Source organism: Tinamus guttatus, unplaced genomic scaffold (assembly GCF_059628265.1).
Source record: "Tinamus guttatus ecotype Peru unplaced genomic scaffold, ASM5962826v1 Tinamus_guttatus_pri_ptg000173l, whole genome shotgun sequence".
Taxonomy (NCBI): domain Eukaryota; kingdom Metazoa; phylum Chordata; class Aves; order Tinamiformes; family Tinamidae; genus Tinamus; species Tinamus guttatus.
The window spans coordinates 787,901-811,726 of record NW_028288707.1 but is presented as its reverse complement, the minus strand read 5'-3'; the positions used below and the strand labels follow the sequence as shown (position 1 = coordinate 811,726).

At 38.1% G+C, this 23,826-nt stretch overlaps 1 protein-coding gene across 4 annotated transcripts in view; it reads left to right on the top strand.

Annotated features, from left to right (window-relative positions):
• LOC104574775 (3',5'-cyclic-AMP phosphodiesterase 4D) overlaps positions 1–23,826 on the top strand; it is a 345,941-nt gene that overhangs the window by 202,545 nt on the left and 119,570 nt on the right. Inside the window, exon 1 of one of the 4 annotated variants that reach the window (XM_088523264.1) lies at positions 11,820–11,884. The exons of the other annotated variants lie outside the window; for them this stretch is intronic. Within the exon in view, the coding sequence (XP_088379390.1) occupies positions 11,820–11,884 (65 nt within the window). Of the gene's footprint in view, positions 1–11,819; positions 11,885–23,826 lie in introns of those variants that run through there. 4 annotated transcript variants of the gene reach the window in all.

Sequence of the window (23,826 nt, the reverse complement as noted above, 5' to 3'; positions counted from 1 at the left end):
AGTGTCTTCTCAGCATAAAGCTGTTATTTGAAACTATTTATGGGTAAAAAGAAAATGTCAGAAACAGAGGGCTAAGGAATGAGCGGTGAAGAAGATGCAGGGCAAAAGTGAGAGAAGAAAAAGAATATGATTTCAGTCAGACAGAAGAGCTGAAACAGGAGAGGATGCTGAGTGTGGAAGTCAGAATTTTTAGAAGAGAACAGATTCTGGCCTCAAAATCTGTCAGAGTTCCAGCAGAATGAAAATAATTGATAAAAGAACAAACTAACTACTGAAAATCTGTGAGGTTCTAACCAACCCTCAGTGTAGCTATTTAGAAAACAAAGCTCATAAATCTTCCAGACCCGCCTGGATGCCACCCTGTGCCACGTGCTCTGGGTGTCCCTGCTGGAGCAGGGGGGGTTGGACTAGATGATCTTTAGAGGTCCCTTCCAACCTCAGCTATTCCGCGACTCTGTGTCTCTGTAACTGATATTTTTAAGTAGTGACCTCTTGTTTAGAACAATGTTCGAATCTAACCTTTCTAAAAGTATCAAAGGTTGTTTTATTGGAAAAAGCATGTTCTTCTGAAGGAAAATTTCTTTGAAGGAAGAACTATTCTCAATGAATTGCTTGATTTGTAAGAAAAAAAATCACAATTTTTGCAAGTTAGTGACAGTTTAACAGGTAGTTTTTATTCATTTTGAGTAATTAAAACTTTAAAAATGACCAAGTTAAATGTTACCTACTCTCCTGTGTTCCTTTATAAGTACTCTCTGGAAAGGAGTGAATTGAGTCCAGTCCCTTTAACAACTGAATGGAACTCTCACTTCATTGAGAATAGAATCACAGAATCATAGAATGCTTAAGGTTGGAAGGGACCTCTAGAGGTCATCTAGTCCAACCCCCCTGCACACGCAGGGTCACCTAGAGCACGTGGCACAGGACTGCGTCCAAGCGGGTTTGGAAGATCTCCAGAGAAGGAGACTCCACAACCTCTCTGGGCAGCCTGTTCCAGTGCTCTGTCACCCTCACTGTTATCTTTAAGTATAGCATCATAGAAATGAAATGCATAGCTAAGACTTCCTATTGAAATAGGGAAAGTGAGGTCAAGATTTCCTTTAGTAAATATGATGTTGTGAGGTTGATGAAGAAAGCCCTTTTATTAAAAGAGAGAGAGGGAGAAAGACTTGGTGCCTTTCCTCTTTTTTAAACAAAGATTTTTTCTTCTGCATTTAACAGAGCAGCACATGCCTACAAGGAAGTCAGCTGGATCAGATTCAGTGGTTAAAAATAGAGATGGCTTGGCTAATCAACTAACAAATGACAGCATCAGCAACAGAGAAAAGACTGACTTGCCTATCAGGCCCCTATAGGGGCCTATGATGATGTGTGAAAAGGAAGTCACTAGTTAAGTAAAACTTTCTTCTCCTTGTTTCAGAATTGCTGTTCTACCTGAAATACCCTTCTATGTAAACCTGTATAATATGCCAAGCTATGACACATTTTCAGGAATTCCCTCATGGATATGGTATCTTTTTTCCTCACAGAGGGGGAAAAGGAAAGCAGCACATCACTAATCATGTTCAATGTGGCACCTTATTGGCAGTACTGAAATGCTTCCTGAAACCTTGCTAGAACTAGCTGCTGTGAATAGATGAGACTTACCTTGCTTTTATTTTACAGTTTTGGTGTACACACTGTAGAACAGATACTTTGCTGTCTCATAGGAGAGCCCAGCTTGCAGCTTCTCCTTTCTGGGCATACAGAAGGAGGAAAAGAAAGTTTTCAAGGATGAAAAAGGAAATAATGATGCCATGGGGAAGGTAAATCTAAGTGTAGAGGTACAGAAAATAGGCTTCACTTAATGTGCTACTCAGGCAACAATTGTGTTTTTTTGATTTTTGTTTTTGAATTTAATAACTGAACAACTTTTAAATCTATTGCATTGTCAGAAGGATAGTGCTGTGTTCCAGCGGATCCTGTGTCTGTTTTAAATACTGTGAAGGTTGCACAAAATACTCCAATATTTATATAATAGGTGGGAGCATAGGATGTGATAGGGTTACCCATATGTGAATCAACATTCACATATGTTGCACAGAGAAATGTTAAGGTTCTTCTTTTCTTCCAAGCCTTCCCCTGGGAAAGATGAACACAGAAGTTGTCAATTCTATTTTGTTTTCCTTTACTCCTGAACAAGTAAAGATTCTCATCAGATTATTTTCTTCTCATGCCATTGTTTAGCATATTCTGGAAAAGTGTTTCCCACAATTTGGTAACACTCTAACTTCTTTCGCAGGTAAAGCAATGTTCCTAATAAACCTTCCTTTCATTTTCTTCCTTGTGACTTTCCAAACAGAAACTTCAGGGCGTTTATTTCTAGCAGTCGAGGTATTGGTGTTAATTTACTAAGGAAGTGTATTTTAATTCGCTGTAAATGACTAGACTGTATATTACTGTCAAGAATGATGGTATTTATGAATATTATATACACTGCTCTCTGCTACAGGCATACAAAAGTAAACATGTTTGTGAGTGAGGTATATTGCAGTTACATTCATAATAACCAAAAGTCTCTGGCTATAGTCTCCCCTGTTATGGTATTTTACAGTCAGGGAAGCTGTCAGATTTTTGAGATTTGTTCTGCAAAGTGCTTTTCTTGATTCCTGATAATTGCTGTATTAGTTATGCACTGAGGAGGTGATGTGTTGACATTTTCTCAGCTCTCACTTGTGCCAAGTATGATGTGATGTGATGTCAAACACAAAAATATTTTTTCAAATTTGCATTTCTGCAGATTTTTCAATCCCATCTTCATTCAGTTCAACTGCTAGAAGAAAGGGAAAAGGAAAAACAGCCTTGCTACAGCTGTTTATAGCCTTTACTTGTAACACAGGATTTATCAAGTATAGCTTTAAATACCCTAAATCTATGTTTCTGATGTAAAATAGGCAGACATCTCCTAAAGTCAACAGAGATAGACAGCTATGAGCAGCAGTTCACTCTACCTTAAAGTTGGTATCTAAATAAATTATGGGAATAGCGTGTCTGTTGAAGTGCCTGTCAGGAAAGGGAACTTAGCTGACTGGGTTTAATCAGCAACCAAACTCTTAGACAGCTCAGGGCTAGGGAGAAAATCCCCATCTTGGTGAGCTTTGTTTAGGTCTCAGTGAATAATTCATAGCAAGTAATACACCCTGAGTTTAACCTTCACTTGTGCTCACAGAATGTTCTCCCGGAGCTTGCCATGATTTTAAACAGATAAATTAGCTATGATTATTTGTGTTTTAACCACAGTTAATCCACTATCTGTGAATGTCAAGATTTTAGTGAAGAACACAGGGAAACTCACTGTCTATTTCGTAAAGCACTGTGCTGTTACACAGATGTAAATATCCCATCTAAAATCTGCTTTCTGTTAGTAAAAGGTTTGTTTTTACTGTTTCCAAAAAGAACAAAAACATTACTGAAACATATTCATCTTAGATTATCAGTGGCTGGAGAATACAGCTCTGCTTTTAATGGTAGATTTTTCTTCAACTAAAGATAAGATACAAAGATGTGTTTTAATATGTAAGATTTTATAACCTATTTGAAATTCAACTGTGTGTGCAAGTTTTCATATTGTGTATGTACTTTTTTGTATCTGCAGCCTTCTTTAATGTTGATATTCCAAATTATCTCACAGATGTCTCTTTATTCTCCCACTTTTGTGTTTGAGGGAGAACTTCTGAACAGTAATGAGTGAGGATATATGCTGCAAGCTTTGCCCAAAGTATTACGTGAGCATTAATCTGAAAATAGGAAGCCTCACACTTAATGGTAACTTTCTATGGGACCCATCTTTATTATGAAGTCTTTGTGAACGGAGTAAAGTTCTCATTCACTTTTCTTTCAGGCCTCTGTTTCACTAAGAAAGGCAAGAAAAATGTTAGTCTTTACCATTTTTAGCCTAGAATACTGACTCTCTGCACTTGAAAAACATTGCTTAACTCTGTACTGACTTAACTATAAGCCACCTATGTTTATTTTTTATACAGTATTTAGCTAAGACATTTTAGTCCAAGTTTCTGCAGAGCAAATAGATGCTAATGAGCTATGAACCCATGGAAAACATTGGATATGATGGAAACATCAATAGATTTTCCCTCTAACAGCATAATTGCAGCTGTAATTATTGCAGAATGTCAATTTAGACCTGAGAACAAGAAGAAAGCCTGTGTTTCATGTGGACAAAGACACGTTTAAATATCCTGTTTTTTCATGGCTTATGAAAAAAAAAAAAAAAACCTCTGACACGCAAGGCAGCTTTCACTCAGCTGAAGTCTAAAATTCTCCCATTTGTCCAATATCTAATTTTAGGCTTCTCACTGTTTTCTAGTGATTTAAATAAAGGTAGTAGGTACCTTTTATCCCAGTCTTAGCCCTAGACCAACAGTCTGTCAGCTTGAGCTCACAGTTCTTTTCCTAGAATGTATAATGTTTATCAGGAAGAACTATTCTCCTTTTCCTAAAAATATTTTCTGTACATACCTGGCTGTATCATTGATCCCCCAAATCTGGGGAAAAAAAAATATAGGAGGCTATTCTCTCCACCCACCTTTTTTCCCTGATCTTTAGCAAATGAAGCTTTACATGGGTGCTAGATGTATTGTGATAAAGAGCAGAGAGGATTGTCCATCCCTGGAGTTGTGCGAAACCTGACCGAATGTGGTCCTGGACAACCTGATGTAGATGACACTGCTCGAGCAGGGAGTTGGACCAGATAATCTGCAGAGCTCCACGCCAGCCCCAGCTATTTCGTGGTTCAGTGAAAGCTTTATTTCTGCAATCAAGGCTGTTTGGACTGCTATTGGTCAGTTAGTACTGATCTTCCCAATCTCAGATTGTGTCTGGCCAGAATAAAGGCAGAGGAACACATTTTGACTCCAGCACATACCTAAGAAATAGGTAGGGAGTGAGGGACTGTGACACCTTGCTCTGAGACGCACTGCAACTCAGGCAATGTCTACGAGTCCCATGGTCAAGTACCGTGGCCAAGCAGTGCATCCTCTCGTAAGGCTCTCTTTGCAGTGCTTTGAGGACTCTTGCACACCTGAATGTGTGTAAAGCATCTATATAATATGTAGTAACTTTATTTACACTTAGCACTGAGCAAGTAAAGCATATTTATTCATAATTCGCATAGTTTGAAAAGCTGAGTATGAATTAATACAGGAAGAAAATAGATTCATGAATTAGACTCTATTTCTTCTGTGCCCTTTGGTTTGCCTTCTTCTATTTTTAAGAATAATGAGAGTTATATCAGTAATTATTATGTAGTCATTTTACTTATGGAGTTACATATGCACCTTGTTCTAATTTGATAAAGCAGTTTTAGCTGAAAGGGAGTTTGCTTTTATGTAGAAATGAAAGGCAGAGTTTAATTCTCCTGCATTCCTTCAACATACAAAGGGTATCTTTGAAATAAATTGTACCTGATCTTCTGAATTGACAGAAATTATGTCAAGAGTTACTTTCTGTAATTCTCAGACTAATGCTTATTATAGATGTTTCTTCTAAATCAACGGTTGCACTACTAGTTCTCAAACACAAAATGAGAACATCTTGATAATCTTTTCTGTCCTTCAGTCATGTACCACACTTCAGGATAGAAGAGGATGAACTAAACATATACTCCCATGGGGATGTGATACATCTGTTTGATAACCATTCTTAACACTAAAAAATGCTAGCTCTTTCACTCCACTCTAATTTCTTTGTTTCATTACAAATATTATCATAGTTACTATGTTACATTTAGATCTACAAAAAGAAAAGTCTGCTAATCATTCATTAATTTAAGTTAAAAAATGTAAACTCTTATATGGACTCTTATACCTGGAATTAAACCCCCAAGCAAGATCTTTCTAATCATAGAATCATAGAATGCTCAAGGTTGGAAGGGACCTCTAGAGGTCATCTAGTCCAACCCCCTGCACACGCAGGGTCACCTAGAGCACGTGGCACAGGACTGCGTCCAAGCGGGTTTTGAAGATCTCCAGAGAAGGAGACTCCACAACGTCTCTGGGCAGCCTGTTCCAGCGCTCTGTCACCCTCACTGTTAAGAAATTTTTCCTTAAGTTCATGTGGAACTTTTGATGCTTCAGTTTCTGGCCTTTTCCGCTAGTTCTGTCAGTGGCCACCAGTGAAGAGAGGCCAGCACCATCCTCCTCACTGCCTCTCTGGAGGTACTCATATACAGTGATCAGGTCTCCTCCTCTCAGCCTTCTCTTCCCCTCTGAACAGGCCCAGCTCCCTCAGCCTCTCCTCATAGGGCAGATGTTCCAGGCCCCTGATCATCCTTGTAGCCCTGCACTGGACTCTCTCCAGCAGCTCCACATCCCTCTTGTACTGTGGGGCCCAGAACTGGACACAATACTCCAGATGTGGCCTCACCAGGGCTGAGTAGAGGGGCAGGATCACCTCCCTCCACCTGCTGGAGACGCTCTTCTTAATGCAGCCCAGGATCCCATTGGCCTTTTTGGCCACGAGGGCACACTGCTGCCTCATGGTCAACTTGTCGTCCACCATGACACCCAGGTCTTTCTCCGCAGAGCTGCTCTCCAGAAGGTCGGTCCCCAGCCTGTACTGGTGTCTGGGGTTATTCCTCCCCAGGTGCAGGACCTTGCACTTGGGCTTGTTGAATTGCATGAGGTTTTTCACCGCCCAGTTATCCAGTCTGTCCAGGTCCCTCTGGATGGCAGCGCAGCCCTCTGGGGTATCAGCTACTCCTCCCAGTTTGGTATCATCAGCAAACTTGCTGAGGGAGCACTCTGTGCCTTCATCCAGGTCATTGATGAATAAATTAATGAATAAATTGAACAGGACTGGGCCCAGGACTGATCCCTGGAGGACACCACTAGCTCCAGGCCTCCAACTAGACTCTGCCCCACTGATCACCACCCTCTGAGCTCTGCCGTCCAGCCAGTTCCTAATCCACCTCACTGTCCACTCGTCTATCCCATTCATAAATATCCCATGGTAACTACTGCTTTGGTGGAAGAATGACTGGGAGGATCCGTACGCCTTGGGACCCCACTGTCTTCTATAAATTCTGTTCAGATTCAAACCTTTCTTTCAGAGATCTGTAATTCACAGATAACCTGTTTAATCAGCCTCACAGATGGTATCATTACTCCCAAGGAATGATTAAACACACCTGCTTTACATTAGCATTCCTGTTCTTGTGGGGTGTAGTTAGGCAGAATTAACTCTGCGAGCTGCAGCTGCACAAAACTGGATGTGCATACAGAACTTTGCTTTGAGAGGTAGTTTCCCTTGTGTGGAGTAGGTGTCCCAAGAGAAAAAAGGGTTGGGTTCAGATCTCATTGCATGCTTCTCCTATATTGAAAACTGCACTTCATATAAGCATGTAAGCTGGCAAACATACATGAAAAAAAAAAAAAAGGAAGGGTACAAAGTGCTCCGAAAACCAGGGTATCAAAGTCCTGAACAAATTAAGCCAGTTCCAGGTTTTTAGAGAAGCTATGGTAATCCTATCAGAAGTAAATTTATGATGAAGCTGAGTTTGCATTTCAAGAAATAGAGGCGTGTAAAATACCTTACATGTGCTAATATGCATTCCAAACAACATGCTTAAGAGCTCGTTCATCCTTTGCATGTTAAGACTTGATCTTATGCTTCCAGGTTTCTATATACATTGGCTGTGTCCCTCATGCTCCTAAATTAAAGCATATTTGCTGGAAAGTCATGACTTTTTTACTCCAGTAAACACAAAAAATGGTATGAGCTGTTGCAGGTGTAGCTCACAATTCTAAACTCAATTATTGTCAAATAAGAGGCTATTCTCTTTTCTTTAAAGGAAGATTGTGACTCTATTTCTTCAAATTGTATATAACAATAACAATAACAATAACCTGGCACGTGCTGTATGGTTTCATTCCTTTGATGTCCCAATGCTATTCAAAGCAGTATGACAGGCATTATCCCAGTTTTACAGATGAGGAAGCCAAAGCTCTGCATGTTTAAGCAAATTTTCCGAACTCTCAATACTAACATGTTCCCAGCAGTAGAACAGAACAAGCAGTCCTGCACCTTGTACCCTAAGCTATGCTTTTCCATTTCGTGGTATTTTTGTGCAATGTAACAGTGGTTTGCATTCAATTCTTACTAGTTTGGGGCTAAGTAACTATGATGAAAGCTCCCTTAAAGTGGGTTGAATTGTGCACATTTTTGTTATGGGTGTTTTAATTACTTCCATATCTTTTCTTCCTTACAGAGCTTGTCAGTCAAAATATCAGCTGTTTGACACAAACAAATAAAATATATTGTTTTTCTTGTTGCTTTTATTGTCAGACTAAGTAGCAGTCCTGAATTTCTTTATCTCTTAGTAGGCTCTTTATCTCATAATCTTTTTTCTTAGTGTCATTATGCAATCAACACTTACCTTAGTTGTGGTGGTTTAACAAGTGCTTAGTTCAACAGGCTTTTGTCCTCTTCTTTGTTGCTCCTGTTCAAAACAAAGGACTCCAAAAAAGGAAAAGAAATGCAGTGCTCATAAGTTACAGAATAAAGGGTAGATACACATCAGATGTTACAAAAGGCCATTACATTTGTCTCAAATAAATGCTTACTTTCACATGCAAAAAGTAAATGCACCTCTGTAAAACACTGTACATCTGCAAAATAATAAATTATTGCATTTCTCTTTTTTATACTACTTTATGTATTATCTGTATATAAGTTACATTTTGGGACCCAGGACCCAGAGCATGCTCTTAATCATAAAAAATCATTCTGTAAAAAATAATGCCTCCAGTGAACATAAATGTATTTTCCATCTCTTTATATTTAAGGCTCAGCTGTTACAGTTCAGTTGGACTTGATAGAGCAATTTCTTATGACTTTGAGAAGTTTCATTTGCTATTGCTGATAAATGAGGTTACGCATCATCCCTCCCCGATCTGTTCCCAGAGCTTGGGTCCTAAAACAAATCATTATCATCTTGCACCAGCAGAGTACACAGGTCTGCTCCTATCTTTATTCAAGTCAATGAAAATATGATCATTGTATTAATGGTAACAGGGCAGGTTTTATATATGAATTAAAAGCCCTTGTTGATTTGTGACACACTCAGAAAGTTTTCTTAGAAGCATGTCTAGAAAAGCTTAATCTTTCTCATAGCAACTTTTGAATACCTGGGCTGTGTGCAAAAGTTATTGCCATTAACAGAGCTGAGAAGACACAGACACTTTGCAATTGTCCTTACTTCCACAAGGCTTGCAAGGTACAAATCCAAATTGGAAAGAAAAAAAATAAAGGATTTTTTTAGTAACTTATTTTGCTGCATGTTACTGCATGATATTCCTTAGTCTCTCAAACTCTACTTTTTTTTTCTTTTTTGTTTTGTTTTTGTTTCTTTCTAGTGTGATTAATTTTTGAATCTCAGATAAAATTAAAGTTCCTTGGAGGATTTTGACCTGTCTCATGTGTTGATACCTTCTTTGCTGCAGGAAATGTATGCTTCAGACTGGCACCTGAGGGGCAGGCTGTGATTTGACTGCTTGGAATATGTAGGGTTGCAGTATAGCAGTCCTCTTGTAGTGAATTAATATACATTTCCTAATACATTGCAGTTGGCCTGGGATTTATTTTTAAGGAGCTGATGAAGGAGACCAAAAAGGAAAGCTTATTAGCAATAGACATTAATTAGTAATTGCCTTCATTGATGATCTGTACCTTTATCAGATATTTTGGGGAATCTTTGTCCTGAAAAATAGTATTTTAATTGCAAGCACCTTATGTAGTCAGAGATAGCATCTTGAGTGAAATACTTGGAGAACAAAGCCTTCTGTGCTATGTACTCTGTGACACAGCAGATGTTGTCCTTGAATATTTCATTCCAGAGTGGAATGTAAGACCATACCTGTGAGAGCATATAGTCAAAAACTCTATTTATTAGTTTGTTTCATATACTTATATGGGAAAAATTTTGATTTACCAACTTAGAAAAAGCTTTAAAAAATATTAGCACTCCTGTAATAGTCCAGCATTTCTGTTTCATACTTATTTTTTCTTCAGGATATATCCCTTTTCTTTCAGAAGTCAAAAAGATTCCACAAAAACTGCCAGATTTATGTCCGCTGCTATAGACATGTGACCTGTACAGAGACAGACCCAACTGTTATTAAAGGTCTCATGACTCTATGATCCTTCAAGCTAAATTTATCGCAGATGCTTTTTCCACTGCTAGAGACCGACTTTTATGATTCCACAGGACACTTCTCTGTTAACCACCAGATGCTAATTCAAAGATAGAGCCCAGAAAATATGAAAAACAGAATATTTAGCATGAAATGTTATTAATGTTCTTTCTGCTTTTTTGAAACACTTCATATGCAGGTAGCTGTCAAAAGCCTTGGGGGCAGTTAGCTCTTTCCTGTCAAAATATAATGTAGTCCGTAAGCGTTTTATGGTGCTGTTATAAAGTGCAAAGGTTCAATGGAGTTTTACAAACTGTCAGCCAGAAATGAATGAATTTCAATTTTGAGTGAACTTTCTGAATTATTTGATGAATGTTTTGATACTTTTTGCATAAACTATTTGCCATATTTTTTTCTATTTACCAAGTCTCTATACATTATCTAAGTACAAACTTTTGTGTTTTCTTTTATTATAACCAAGCTGCACTGCCAGTAATAAGCTGCAACAGTGTAAACACTGTACAAAGGAATGGCTATTCTGCATGTAACCACTTGTTGAGCAATAACTCTGCTCTCTCAGTTTAAAAACAATTCCAACACAGTTCAGGGTAAATTCAAAATATATAATGTAAACTGCATGTTTATAATCCAGTTCTGTGGGTTTCCTTTCTTCTCCTTCTAACAGCAAAATTTCCAAATGAGTTTACATTAATATTTCCCAAAACGATTAATTCTCAAAGCTTTTGTGATAATTTTTTGGCTGGAGATTACAAATGCAAGTTTTGCTGTTTGCACTGCAAAGGCTATCAGAGTCATTGTTACAACAGGAAAAGGTCTCCTTTTGCAGTATAGTAGAGAAGACGTCATATTAGAGGTCTTTTACCGAGGTATTTTGTCCTTCACTGATTTATAACAATAGCTGTCTGTATGTGTGTTTGACTTGAACAGAAAAAAGGAGTTTTGTTTTTATTTAACTTCCCCACAGAGTTTAAAATTTCTTTCAGATAGGGAATGCTTTCTGTTTTGTAAAGTTAAACAATAGTGCTTGTTCACAGTATCTAGTAGAGGCAGAGGTTAGGAGAAAGGGAAGAATTATATTTCTAGGTAAGGTTTTAGTTTCCTTGGAATAAAAATCTGTGTTCCTTTCTTTACTCTGCAGAGATTAATTTATCTAGCAAGTCTCTAAATGGAAATTCCCTGCCTGACTATGCCTTACATTCATCTTTTCCTTTCATTTACTGTCCATCAGTACTGTTCTTTTTTTTCAGTGTAATTAACCTTTAAACCTGTTGTTATAATACTGCAAGAGAGATAGAGACACTTTTTAGCTGCCTTAGGTCCCATGTGACTTGCAGGGAGAATAGATTCAAAATAGACTAGTTCCTCCCAGGGCAATACAAGACAGAAGAGAAAAGCACTGTCATTTCCGAACAGCACAGTGCTAGAGTAAATTCAGTGTGAAAAAGGAAGGAGTTGCAGTGTGTTAGGTTTCTTCCTTCGGAGCCTGCATTATCACAGGAGAAGGATTTCGGAGGATTTTTAAAACACAGTTTGAAATGGAACACTCGAAGAATGAGCTTTATAAGGCCAACTGATATCTGACTGCTAAAAATACTTGAAGATTTTTTCAAAATGAGCATTGTTATGAAGCCAAGATCCCGATCTACCAGCTCCTTAAGGACTGCCGATGCAATGTGGTAACGTGCTTGTTTTTTTTTCTTTCGAGCTTCCCGTCCTATTATGACACACAGACATGTCCCAAGAAAGTGACAGGATTTAATTGTGGTTCGATAGGTTCTGCATGCTTATTGAAGATGTTCAGCTGCTAAGTTTAACAGTTAATAGTAAGAAACAAAATTATTTAGCTTTTTTATTGTGTAACCCTCTGCATCTAATATTTTTTAACAAGACCTATTTCATAAGATTTTCACATTTGGTCACTCCCTGAACTTTGGAATAGTTTCTGAATTTTTTAAGTAGATTTGTTTTAGCAATAAACTTGAAATATAAAACTTTCCAGTTTGGAGGCTGAAGGGTAAAATGAAGTTACCGTTTACGTGCGCTATTTTGGGATACATGCAAGTAGTTTTTCTGCATAAACAAACTGAGTAGCAGAGGTGAGTGTCCTGGAAGGGGAGAGACTTTACAGTGGCAGACATGAGACTGTGCAGTGTTGTGCTTCATGCCTTTCCTTCCAGGCAGGGCTCAAAGGAGTAGAACCAGACTGTATTAGCGGTCTGCCTGCATGATTTGCCTGTTAATTTTCCAGTTAGCAATTGTGAAAGTTCTGTCTTTGGATTAACTATTTTTCTTGTGAGTACCTTTTGCATCATATAGCTTAATAGTCACAGAAAGTACAATTTTGTATTAGGGTGAAAAGATTCCCACTTTTTTTAGTCTCTCAATATTTTTCTTACAACTGCCATAATTTTTATATCCACACAGTAGACTAATGGTTCAGGAATATATTTAGCTGGGAAGCCTGAGTCACTGCCATAAAAACAATATATTTTAAAATATAATCTTCATTTAGAATTAAATGGGTCATGCCTGATTGTGAGACAGAGTAGTGGCAAAATGTATTTCTTTGTGACCAAATATATCTAGCTAATATAATTGAACTTTAGCCTATTAAAAGCTTTATGTTTTAAACAGTCTTGAGTCTGAGTTAAATTATTCCAGGTTATTTCACTACTACTATTAAAGTGGTTACAATTTTTTTCCGAATTGTCTTTTGCTAAAGTCATCTTGTAGTAGAAAATGAAATCAGTATCCTACTCAGACTACAGTGTAAGTAATCCCAGCTGTTCTCATATGCCCCTGAGGAGGAATTTTGCTGCAAGAGCAGCAAGATCTTTTTTTTTATTCTTCTTATTAAAAATCAACAAAATAATACAAAATTAGTAAACTTTATTTTGAAAAAGGTGATATTTTATTGCTATTACACTATGCAAGGTAGTAAAACAATTATGTCTTGAAATGTTGTAATAATAAACAGAGTATCTCCAAGTCATTGAGCTCATACATACAAGCCCTAATTATTATGTACAAATATGCAAAAAAAAACAGTAACCTTCTGATTAGTTTTTCTGTCCTTCAACTATATATATAGAGAGAGAGAGAAAGAGAGAGAGAGAACTCATTTTTAAAGGAAAAAATTATATGTTCTTTCAAGCAGATAAATCCTCTGTACTGAGACGTGCAGGCTGATACGGCTGCTGGGTACTCTGTCTGGAATATCTGCCTGTCTGCCTTTGGTTGCTGCCACTTTCAGCAAGAGCATTGATATGGTAGATGAGGATACAATTCCTGCTAACTGGGAGTTCAAAGTCTTGTGCTACCTTGCAGTTTAGGCACATTCCCTGAGTCCAGGAAGTAGCTTACGGGGAGATCCTTGAAAGTTGCCTAGATAAGGTAAATACTTTTCAACGGCTGCGTGGAGCGACGCCAAGCAAGCCTGGCCCTGCTGAGAGGCGAGAGGGAAACAGGAGCATGGAGTGGAAAGACGAGAGGAGGGATGAGCTCCTGAGCCTCTAGCCTCTCAGGCCACCCCTCTCGCCCCTATTCAGCTGCAAGGAGACTTCTTATATCCCGGCTCAGAGGTGGCCTGAGCAGTATCGGTTTCCAAAAAACCTGCACGGCCTCAGCAAGGCTGTTCTGCTGCATATTGCAGGAGGGAATAAGCATGAGAGAGACAGAGACAGAGAGAAAGACAGAAGGGACAGTGTAGGAAGAAAGAAATTACTGGGCGGGGGGGTGGAGGGGGATGTTGGTGGTTGGGTTTTGGGTCCCAGGAGGACAGGGTTGTCCTGAAGTATGAATATTCCGTGTGCTAGGGTTTGAGAGAAATGGTCCCACGATGTCCTTGTGCTGCAGTTTCCCATATAAATAAAGTTCCCATGAGGTACCAAATCCAGACTCCTAACTGTCCAAAACCAGTTTGAGAATGGAAGAGAGTTAATAAGGCAAGGCAGAGAAATCTCTTCAATTCCCAGAAATCACCCAAGGTGTAAAAATAACTTCACAGTATGTGGTGAAGTCATGATCGTCTCTTTAGCACGGATGTTACAATGCATTCCGATATCTTAGTGCGCAGAGGTGTTCAAGGTAGCTCTGAGAAGGGACAGATTAGCCTTGGGGGAAAGCTGGGCTAACACTTGCCATTTCATAGTTGGCTCAGTTAGGGTTGGTTGGCACTAAGTGCTATATTAGGTTCTGTTCCTGATGCACTTTCGAAAATTTCTACTGAAATGATAAAGGCAAAAGTAAAAGCAGATGTTTGGGTTTTATGCAAAATAATCAGGAATATTGCTTAAATCCTTAAATAAAGGATTATTAACTATTAATTTTATGTTGCTCTGTACTGCCACTCATTCCTAAGCTTGTGAAGTGAGCAGAATGTTTTTGGGGAATATCTAGAATGGATAAATGACCATACAGATTTTTCAGTGACAGAAGATTGATTTGTCATTTTATTCCTCAGAAGAAATAACAAGGTGGCTCATTTATATGCATTTAAATAAGAATATGGCTCTACCTTCTTGATTATTTGTCCCTGAGCCATTGAGCAGCAGTAATTTATGTTCCCCAGAAGTGTTCTGTTTCTGATTCCTTTCCTTTTGTACCAGAATAAAAAGTTTGAACTACTGAAAAAAAAAATCTATTCTGGAGGAAATGAAATAAAAATTTTAAAGTTTGAGAAAGAAATTAACATGCTGGCAAGTCAAACAAATAGCTATGGTTGTTGGATAACATAGGAGTCACTAGTTGAGAAACATGCAGCTGATCAGGTATTAGAATTTTGTTATTCTTTCATGATATAGATAATTAGGTCAAAGATCCAATATAGCTTTTTTCACACAATACTTTCTGATATGTCTAGATGATAGCTATCTGTTTACCTTGTGGCTTGGCCTTCCCTGTATTTATTTATTTGATAACATATGCCAATTCCTGCTTTCCTGTCTTTGGAATTTTGCGGTTGGCTGATCTACAAGAACAGATCCCGTTCTCCTTGGTGTCTCATAGAGCAGAGGCCTTTTAGGATTCGCTTTGTGTAGAACACTTTACCTAGCCTCATATGACTCTGAAAGTGGGTGATGTTTGGTTTTGGTATCATTCAGTTTGGAAGATGGAAATTACTGAAAGGTGTTACCAAGTATGAGTTAGTCTAAAAGGCTGCCTGGTAAAATATTTGTATAGATAAGCAGAACAGCATGGATCTATTTCATGAGCTTTTCATGTTGGTATTGTTTCTGGAGCCAAAATTTTAGTACAGAGCAATGGGTTGAGATTCTCTTGTGCAGCCCTGTGGACTCCTCTGACTTCCCAATGTAAAGGCACCCCGAAGTAAAACTATGCCATGAGCATGACCTGGCCTCTAAAGTCTTTGACAGGACCAACTTGTGACTATATCATGTGGGCTATCCCCAGATAGTTCAGATTAGTACTGGCAAGCCTATTCCTAGTATTATGATGATGTTGATATATAATAAATACTGGTAATATAATTCAATATATATAATATACAGATTATATATATTATTATAATATATAATTCAATTTCATATAATAAATATTGAAAGCATCACATACCTCTACGTTATTGGCATCAGGCCTGTGTTTGAAATCATTGCTGATGTTCAGACTGAGAACCCCAGTGTGGGAGAGATCAGAAAAAAAATAGAGTATTTGTAAAGGACTCAGCAGGTACATTGACTTCAATGAGATGTACACTTTGTCTATAGAACGGAGAACAGTATATAAATGCAACTGGGAGTCACATTAGCAGCATGCACACTGCCAGGCTGTTGATGAAGTCAGGCTTTTATATCACTGGACAGGATGAATCTCTTTTCCTCTCCAGTCATCTGTGAGAGATGGGAGTCTGTTGCCACCATGTCCCTTGCTACCTGTCCCCTACTATCACAGCTTTTACAACCACTCTTGAACTAAAGGGGTTTGGGAACCCTTATAGTTCTTGGTGACATGTTTAGTAGCTGAAGGAGTAGAAGCAAGATGCATGGTGTCCAAACACATGGGGACATGAATCACCAAATACGATGTGCAGAACTGGGGAGTTTCTGAATGCTGAACAAAGTCTGCGAGCTAGAGATGACCTTTACTAGATGAAGTCTGACTTTGGTGGAATTCATAGCTGACTTCAATTAGCCACATAGCCTTCATAAGCAGTATGGGCCTGAAATGGGCCAGGGAAATTTGAGGTGGTATATATTCTGCCAGTGACTGTGCTAATGAGGAAACCTGTATAGTCAGTGTTATTTTCCACGTTGTAGTACGTTAAACACTGATATTTTTTCCAAATGAAAGAGGGACACAAATGTCATTTTCTCTGCTCAATTAACTGCGGCATTTGAATTAATCAGGTGTCGTGTTTTCTCTAACAATATAAGAAATGTCCTACTAGGTCTGACTAGTGGACCACCTAGCTTTGTATTCTGTCTTCATTAGTGGCAACAGGAGAATGGAGAAAAACTGTCTAATTTATGTAGTCCCTTCTTATCATATTGCCCAGCACCCACAAATGTTACATTAGGGATATGAATGAGTTCTTCCTAGTCTGTGCCCTTTAGAGTCCATTTATTTACCTGTTGTCTGTTTGTCTCATCTCTTTTTAGAATTCGCTGACACTGTCTTCCTTCACAGCTTTATGATAGCCTTACTTGCTTTGCAAAGATGACTTTCCTTACTGAGCTTTGAATTTGTTCCCTACTGGTTTCAACAAGTGACCTTTAGTTCTGCCATTGTGGGATTTGGTGAAACACTTTGTATTCATTTTATCCACCAACTTCATGATTTTGTAAACCTCAGCAATAATCTCCTCAGCCTTGTTCTGCTGAGCCATCTTAGACTTTGCTACTAAAGCAGCTGCTCTATCCCTTGGCCATTTTAGCTTTCCTTCTCTGTATCACCTGTGTGTCCTTCTTGAACTTTACAATTGCACCCATTATTTAATATAGTAGCAAAATTACACCTGGCTTTTTTCTTGATACTACCCTGACTGATGCTACCCAACATATTGGTAGCTTTTTTTGACTGCCACTGCAGATTGAGTTAGTGATTTCAGAGAATTCTTTTGCTGAGTTTTCGTGCCAATGAAGTCTTTTGGCAGGCTTACAAGTCCGCATTTTTTTTCACAGCAGAAGTATTACCCTTGCCAACACAAAATTCAAGTATTTTAACACAAATGTGAAAAGAGCCGCTATCTACAAATAATAAACATTTTTTAAACAAACAATAATATTGCAAAACATGCCAAATAAAACTTCAAATTGTAAAGTTTGACTCCAGCAAAGAAAGGGCACATCCTCAGAGACATCCTGTTTCAAGCAGCATTAATCTGTCCAGGAAAACATACAGAGTATTCTTTCCTCACTGCTTGCAAGTACATGTAGTTCTCTGCCACTCTGTTTAGTGTACAAACAATCCCTTCTCGATTTGCCTGAAGATCCAAACTCATCTTTACAGCCCTGTTTGTTCTCATACCTTCTCCTTGTGGACATGTGCATAGAATCAGGTCATGGACAAAGCTCCACTACAATTTAGCTGGGCCATTAGGTCAGTGGGATTGAAATATTTTAATTTCTATCCCCAGCATCAAATGAGGAGTAGTGTGGCTGGCTTTATGGGCAGCTGACTTGACAGCCCAGCTCCCACCAAGTTCATTTACAACTGGATCAACTGAGGGTAGGAGGTAGCTCAAATGCACACTTCTGAATTAATACTGAGCAGCTGAGGGAAGTACCCTCCTTTTTATTCATTCCCATTACATCATGACTTTTCCATTTGTTGCACTTTTTTAGAAGATTATTGGCACCTTCCCTCTAACATGGTTTTCTGGGAAGGACAATTGCAGTGTAAGACATAACAAATGGGATTCACCTCACCTACACGAGATGTCTGCCATGTGTATATCTGAACTAGTCACCTCATACTCGCTGTTGAGAAAAATACTTGTTTTCAGGGTGTGACTTATATCACCAGTTTTAGATTTTGTACCAAGAGGAGATGAGCTCTTAATGCCACTGATTGTATCAGAATCTCCACTGAACACAAATAATACACGTAAAGGGAGTCTTAACATCTGCTGTGCACATTTAATCAGAGTAATTCTTTAATGCAGCTAACAAGGCTGATATTGAATACACAGTTTAAGATTTAGTAGGTATAGAGTTATTTTATAAGAAAAGTATAGTATATAAAACCAAATATAGTAGAGAAAGAAAACATTGTAGAAAGCATGTGTGAACACAACAATAAGAAGAAGCCAGCTAGTTGAAGCTAACTGGTTTGAAAGTGATATTGAAAGAACCTCATGCTTAAAATGTGGTGAATTCACATACACAATGTCACTGAGCAGTGATGATCTTAGTGTGATGGCAACTCAAACAACATAGTCTCCACTGTCGTGGGAATCATAGTAACCATAAGATTCCAGCTGCAGTGATTTTATTTCAAACTAATATTCAGTATAGCATGTTTCATAAGTCACATCATGAAACACATGATATAGCTCAATTTCTTCATCCCTTTGTGTGTTCAGTTTGGTGATGCCATGTAGATGTGTGCATTTATGATCCGTAAAACCAAATAATCTTAATTTCTAGAATTCTGTATTCATAATTATTTTCATTACCCAGAGAAATTTCTGTATTTAATGATTTGTAGCTTGAGTGCAGTAGTCATTTGTCATGTGATATTTCCCTGATTTAACCAACTGCTGTTTTCTTTTTATCATACATTTTTATATTTGCTTCATTATATGGTGTCCATCTCCATAACTAGAGGCTAGTTTTACTTCCCATTTATTTTTCTTTTGAATTTCTTCTATCCTCATTTGCATTTTAATCTCACTTTCTATCTATGTTTGAAATGACCCTCCTAATTAGCATGTGTCATGAAAATCAGCCTTTTTAATACTGCAGCAAAACAATTATTTTCAAAATTTTCTCTTGATTTCATGAGAAAAGTCTTGCTTTCTTTTTTTTTTCCTTCTGTCTTTCAAAACCTCTAGTGGTAAATAGGTATTTATATGCCTAAAACTGAGGAATCACATAATTGTGTTATTGCAGCTTTCATTCTTCCTTGTTGAACCTCTCCCACACTGTTTGTCATATTTATTACTGTATCACAAATGTAGTTATGTTGTAAATGCTTTGTTTGTGAGCTATGTTTTCCAGTTTCTTTAAAAAGCATCAGCAACAGTCCAGTTTTTCTTTAAAAAGCATCAGCAACAGATGCTATAAAATAATAAATACTGTGTGACAAAAGAGTAGTGAAGCCTACTAGTGGTGCTGGTAAAAGGATCAAGAAAAAGATCTAAATTATTAGAGCTGATTATCTAACAGAAAATAAGTTATTTGGTGCTCTTTCTAACAGAGAATCTTATGGAATATCCCTAATAAAAGTTTTACTTAAACTATTTTTATTAACATATAAAAATAGATACTTATAATGATGGTTATAAAGAGATTACATTACACATTGGGAAACTATCTTTAACTATTATTTTAATAATAGCTTAGTCCTTTTTGTTTATGGGCAATTTAGGCATATGTTGCCTGTAGGCCTGCACAAGTGTATTTTTGTGGCTGTATACTACAACTTGGAGTTTCTTTTTTTTTGCATCTCTGTATTTTTTCAGTTGTGCTGAAAATTTTTGATCTAATGGTCACAAGTTGTGTTTCTTCATTTTTGGAGTGAGAAACCAAATCAAATGTTATACTGACTGTACTGCTTGTAGTGTGTATGACCGAGAGAAGGCCTTTACACTGCCTTTGTTTTAGCAGTTTGTAGTCCTATAGCTATCACCTCAAAGCAACTATTCTACAGTGTGGCTGAAGTAAATCGTATGTCTAAATACTATTTTCTTCTTTCTGATCTTATCTTGTATTTCGTTTAAGACTTTTTCATTTATAAAATGAACGGTACTAGTCTCGGAGTGAGGGATAACCCTACCTTCTGGGATCAGCCCAATATCTAGAGCTGAGCAGGCAGGTAGGTTTCTCCCATTCTCCCATTGCCAGGGCCAAAATTGTTCTGTCCTCGGGCTCTGACCGAGGCCCCCTTGCATGATATAAAACGTACCCAAAACGTGGGAGATACACTGCTTGAGAGACACAATTTTTCACCCATATTTCTATAGACAGTAGAGAAAATGTGTGCATCTAAAGGATCATGCAGAAGGTTCAAAGGGCTCCAAGGCCCTTCTGAATCATCTCTCCAATGACTGGCTAGGGACCCTGACTTCCAGATTTAGATATCCATCAAAATACATGCCTCCCCACATGATTTCTAAACAAACCATTTTGTTTAGAAGTTTTTCCAAGTGGTATTAGCAACTTTCTAGAGAAAAAAAAGATCTTTTTTGTTTTGTTTATTTACCTATTTTTCATGAGTTATGCGTATATTTACTTCTCATCTGTTTTGTATAAAGACCTCTTTTGTATCTGTTTTGTATAAGACCTCTATCTGTTGGGGTTGCAGTGTACATAGGAAGAAGGAAACACAGAGGAAGGATGTCTAATAGACTGAAAAGCCGTCTCACAAACCCTGGATGAATCTTGTACAATTCCTGTGTTCAGATTTTCATCAGTGTTAGTCTGTTATATCTGAATCATTTTTTTAAAAAAATGTTAGTAGGCTCAGCCTGTTTTTATGCAGAGTTAAATATGAATATTTAAAAGGTGGAAGGGCTATCTTTGCAATAAGCATGTAAGGCAACTGTCTAAGCTAACCTTGGCAGGTTCAGTATGGTAAAATTGAGCATGTTAATTCATGGCGAGTAAAAATGTCAAGCCATGAAAGAACACCAGTACATCATCTTCTCAGGATGTCTACCTGAAGGCAGCTACTGCTCAGAGCAGTAGCACTGTGAGCACTGGAGACCGTCTTAGTTGTTGTTGTTGTTTTCCTTGGGCATATTTTTGAGTACCACTAAAAACACAAACGAAATTGGCCCGAGGTCTGTAACAGAAAGGAACTGGTAACAGAAAGTCTTTTAAGCTGGAAATGGAAGAGAGGCCCCAGAGGAATCCCTTATGGCTGCTTAAGAACCAAGTCCACTTTCTACCTACTTCCATTGTAACTCAAGTTTCCTTATAAGCATGATCAGTGATACTGAAAAGCAATTAAAAATACACAAAGGGTCGCTCCACTTGAGCAAGCTTCGTAGCATGCAGCTGGCAAGCAGTTTCTAGCCGGTCACTTAGCTTTAGAGAGCCATTCAGTGCAAGGCTGGTAATGCTTCCAAATGAGCTTCAGATTTTCATCATGTCTCCCTCAATTTTATATTACAGTACTCTTAAAATAGTCGTGAATTATGAAGTTGAACTATCCTACAGTAGGATACAGTAATTGAATTTCCCCCTTCTCTTGTTATCTCTTGTCATTCATTAAACCACCCAGCTGTTGAGCAACTCATTCAGTGAGGGCTGATATTTCAAATGGCCTCTGTGCGGGTGCTGCTTGGCTCGTATTTGCTGAGGAACAAACCTTCTGTCAGTTTGAGTGGCAGAAACGCCATGCAGTAAATTATGCAAAAGACTGTTTGCAGCGGCACACAGTCGTGCTTGAGTTTCTTTCCCTGGCTGCCTCATATTCTGGCTCTTGCTCCTTTTTTTTTCTAATCCCTTTGGGAAACCTTTTGCGAGGTTTTGCAGAGATTCAGAAAAAAATCAAGCTGGACCTGATTACGTTCTTCCTACAAAATAAGGATTTTGTGTGTGTCAGAGGTGATTATAATTTGTTGTTTTTGAAGCTTGAAAGCAGTAAGGTTTATTTAGCTCCTTTTCTCTGTCTTTTCTATAATGCAAACCTCAATGTGGATAATGAATTGAGATAGTAGACAGCTGCCTTTCAGGTGGCAAGGAAACACATCCTGCCTTAGTGTTTCGGCCGCCTTTGGTTTGTCTTTTGTAAGGATCATTTGGGCCGTCCCCTGATTATTTGGGATTAGAAATATATTTTTACATCACCTTTCATAGCTTTATATATATTTTTACATCACCTTTCATAGCTTTATATATATATATTGCTTGCTATATATTAGCAAGTAGAGTTTTAAAATTTAAAATTTAGAATTCCCCTCTCAGTAGCACATGACACAAAAAGAAACTGTATTATAAATACACTGAAAAACAAATTTCAGGATTATTTCTCAATGTTCAGTGTATTTTTGCTAGCTACTCGCTGGAAGTCAGTGCCCATACAGCTTGCTAGGTTACTGCTTTTTTCCGTCTTCACTTACCTGCTAATTTGATATTGTGATCTGTCTTAAGGTGGGTGAAGTTCCCAAATTGCTGATAAAACAAACAAGGTGAAATTGGAGATGTAGAGCCTGAGTATAGTAAGGATAATTTGCTTTATGCATGCACCTGCACAACCATCTTTGACTACAAGCAAAAAAGAGAAATTTTTTACAGTTTCGCTCAAAAATCTGAGCTCAGTCTCACTTGCAGTTTACCAGAAAAGCCCTGTGATATTAACCATTTGCGTAGATCTAGATATCAAGGAAGTCTGGCGAGAATCAAGGAGACATACAGACAGGCATCAAAAGCAACCACCACCATCAACAGAAAACAACAACAAAATATTCAAGTAGAAATATATACAGCATAGATTTTTAAAGATACAATATTTTTGGCAGACAGGGTAAAAGTGAATCCAAACCGGTGGGAACCCTTGGTGAAAGCTTTTTGATGATTAGTTTTAGGCACTGCATCTGTGTAATTAATTACTTTTAAAAACTGCAACCTACTCTGTGTTAATTCTGAAGCTAATGGGTCAGATATTTTTCTTTTAAAGAGGTAAAGCATGATAGTGATGTTGCTTCAGTGCTGTGGCCTTTCAAGGCCAGTCTGCTGAAGTTTCTTTCTTAGCCAGAAACTCCAGCTAAGCCAATGTTTTGCTGTCCAGCTCGTCCCAGGATACTCCCCTCAGCGCTCTCTGTGTCGAGGCCTGTGCTCTTCACGAAAGCAGCATGCTAGCCTGACTTTCAGGGTGGCTGACATGACCGGTTCAGTTAGATGCCATGTATGGTCCAGAACACTTGAGAAAATGCATAAAGAAGTGACTCAGCCCATTTTGGCACATGATCTGTTTTTATGCCTAGTAACGCAGCGACTAGTGGCGTAATCGCTGACATGTGTTTTCCATTCTTTAAAGGCCAGACATTTGAGCTGGACAAATGTTATGCAGAATTCTTCGGATCCCTGGTAGCAGTGATGGTGTCAACCTTCATAAAATCTTAGCATTTGTGCCAACACAAATACCACAATCACCTATTAAAATGGTTTTATCTCTTGTGATTATGTTCCTTCTGGTACAGGCCACTTTATGACTTCTGTGCTTGCATGTGCAAACATACCACTTCCAACTGAAAACAACTTTCAGCTCTATAGGGCTGACTTTCCATAAACTCCTTACTCATATTTATCAGCAATGCCATCATTTGTCTTTGATTCATAGATGGTGATTGCAGTCACATTTTTGGCAAGCAGGGCATTCACAGCTGTGAAGCAATGTATTATTCTTCTTGGAATTTCCATTCTTGGAAAATGCTGGAAATGAATAACTAGGAAATGACATTTTGCAAAGCTATCAGAGCTTTTGATCTTGT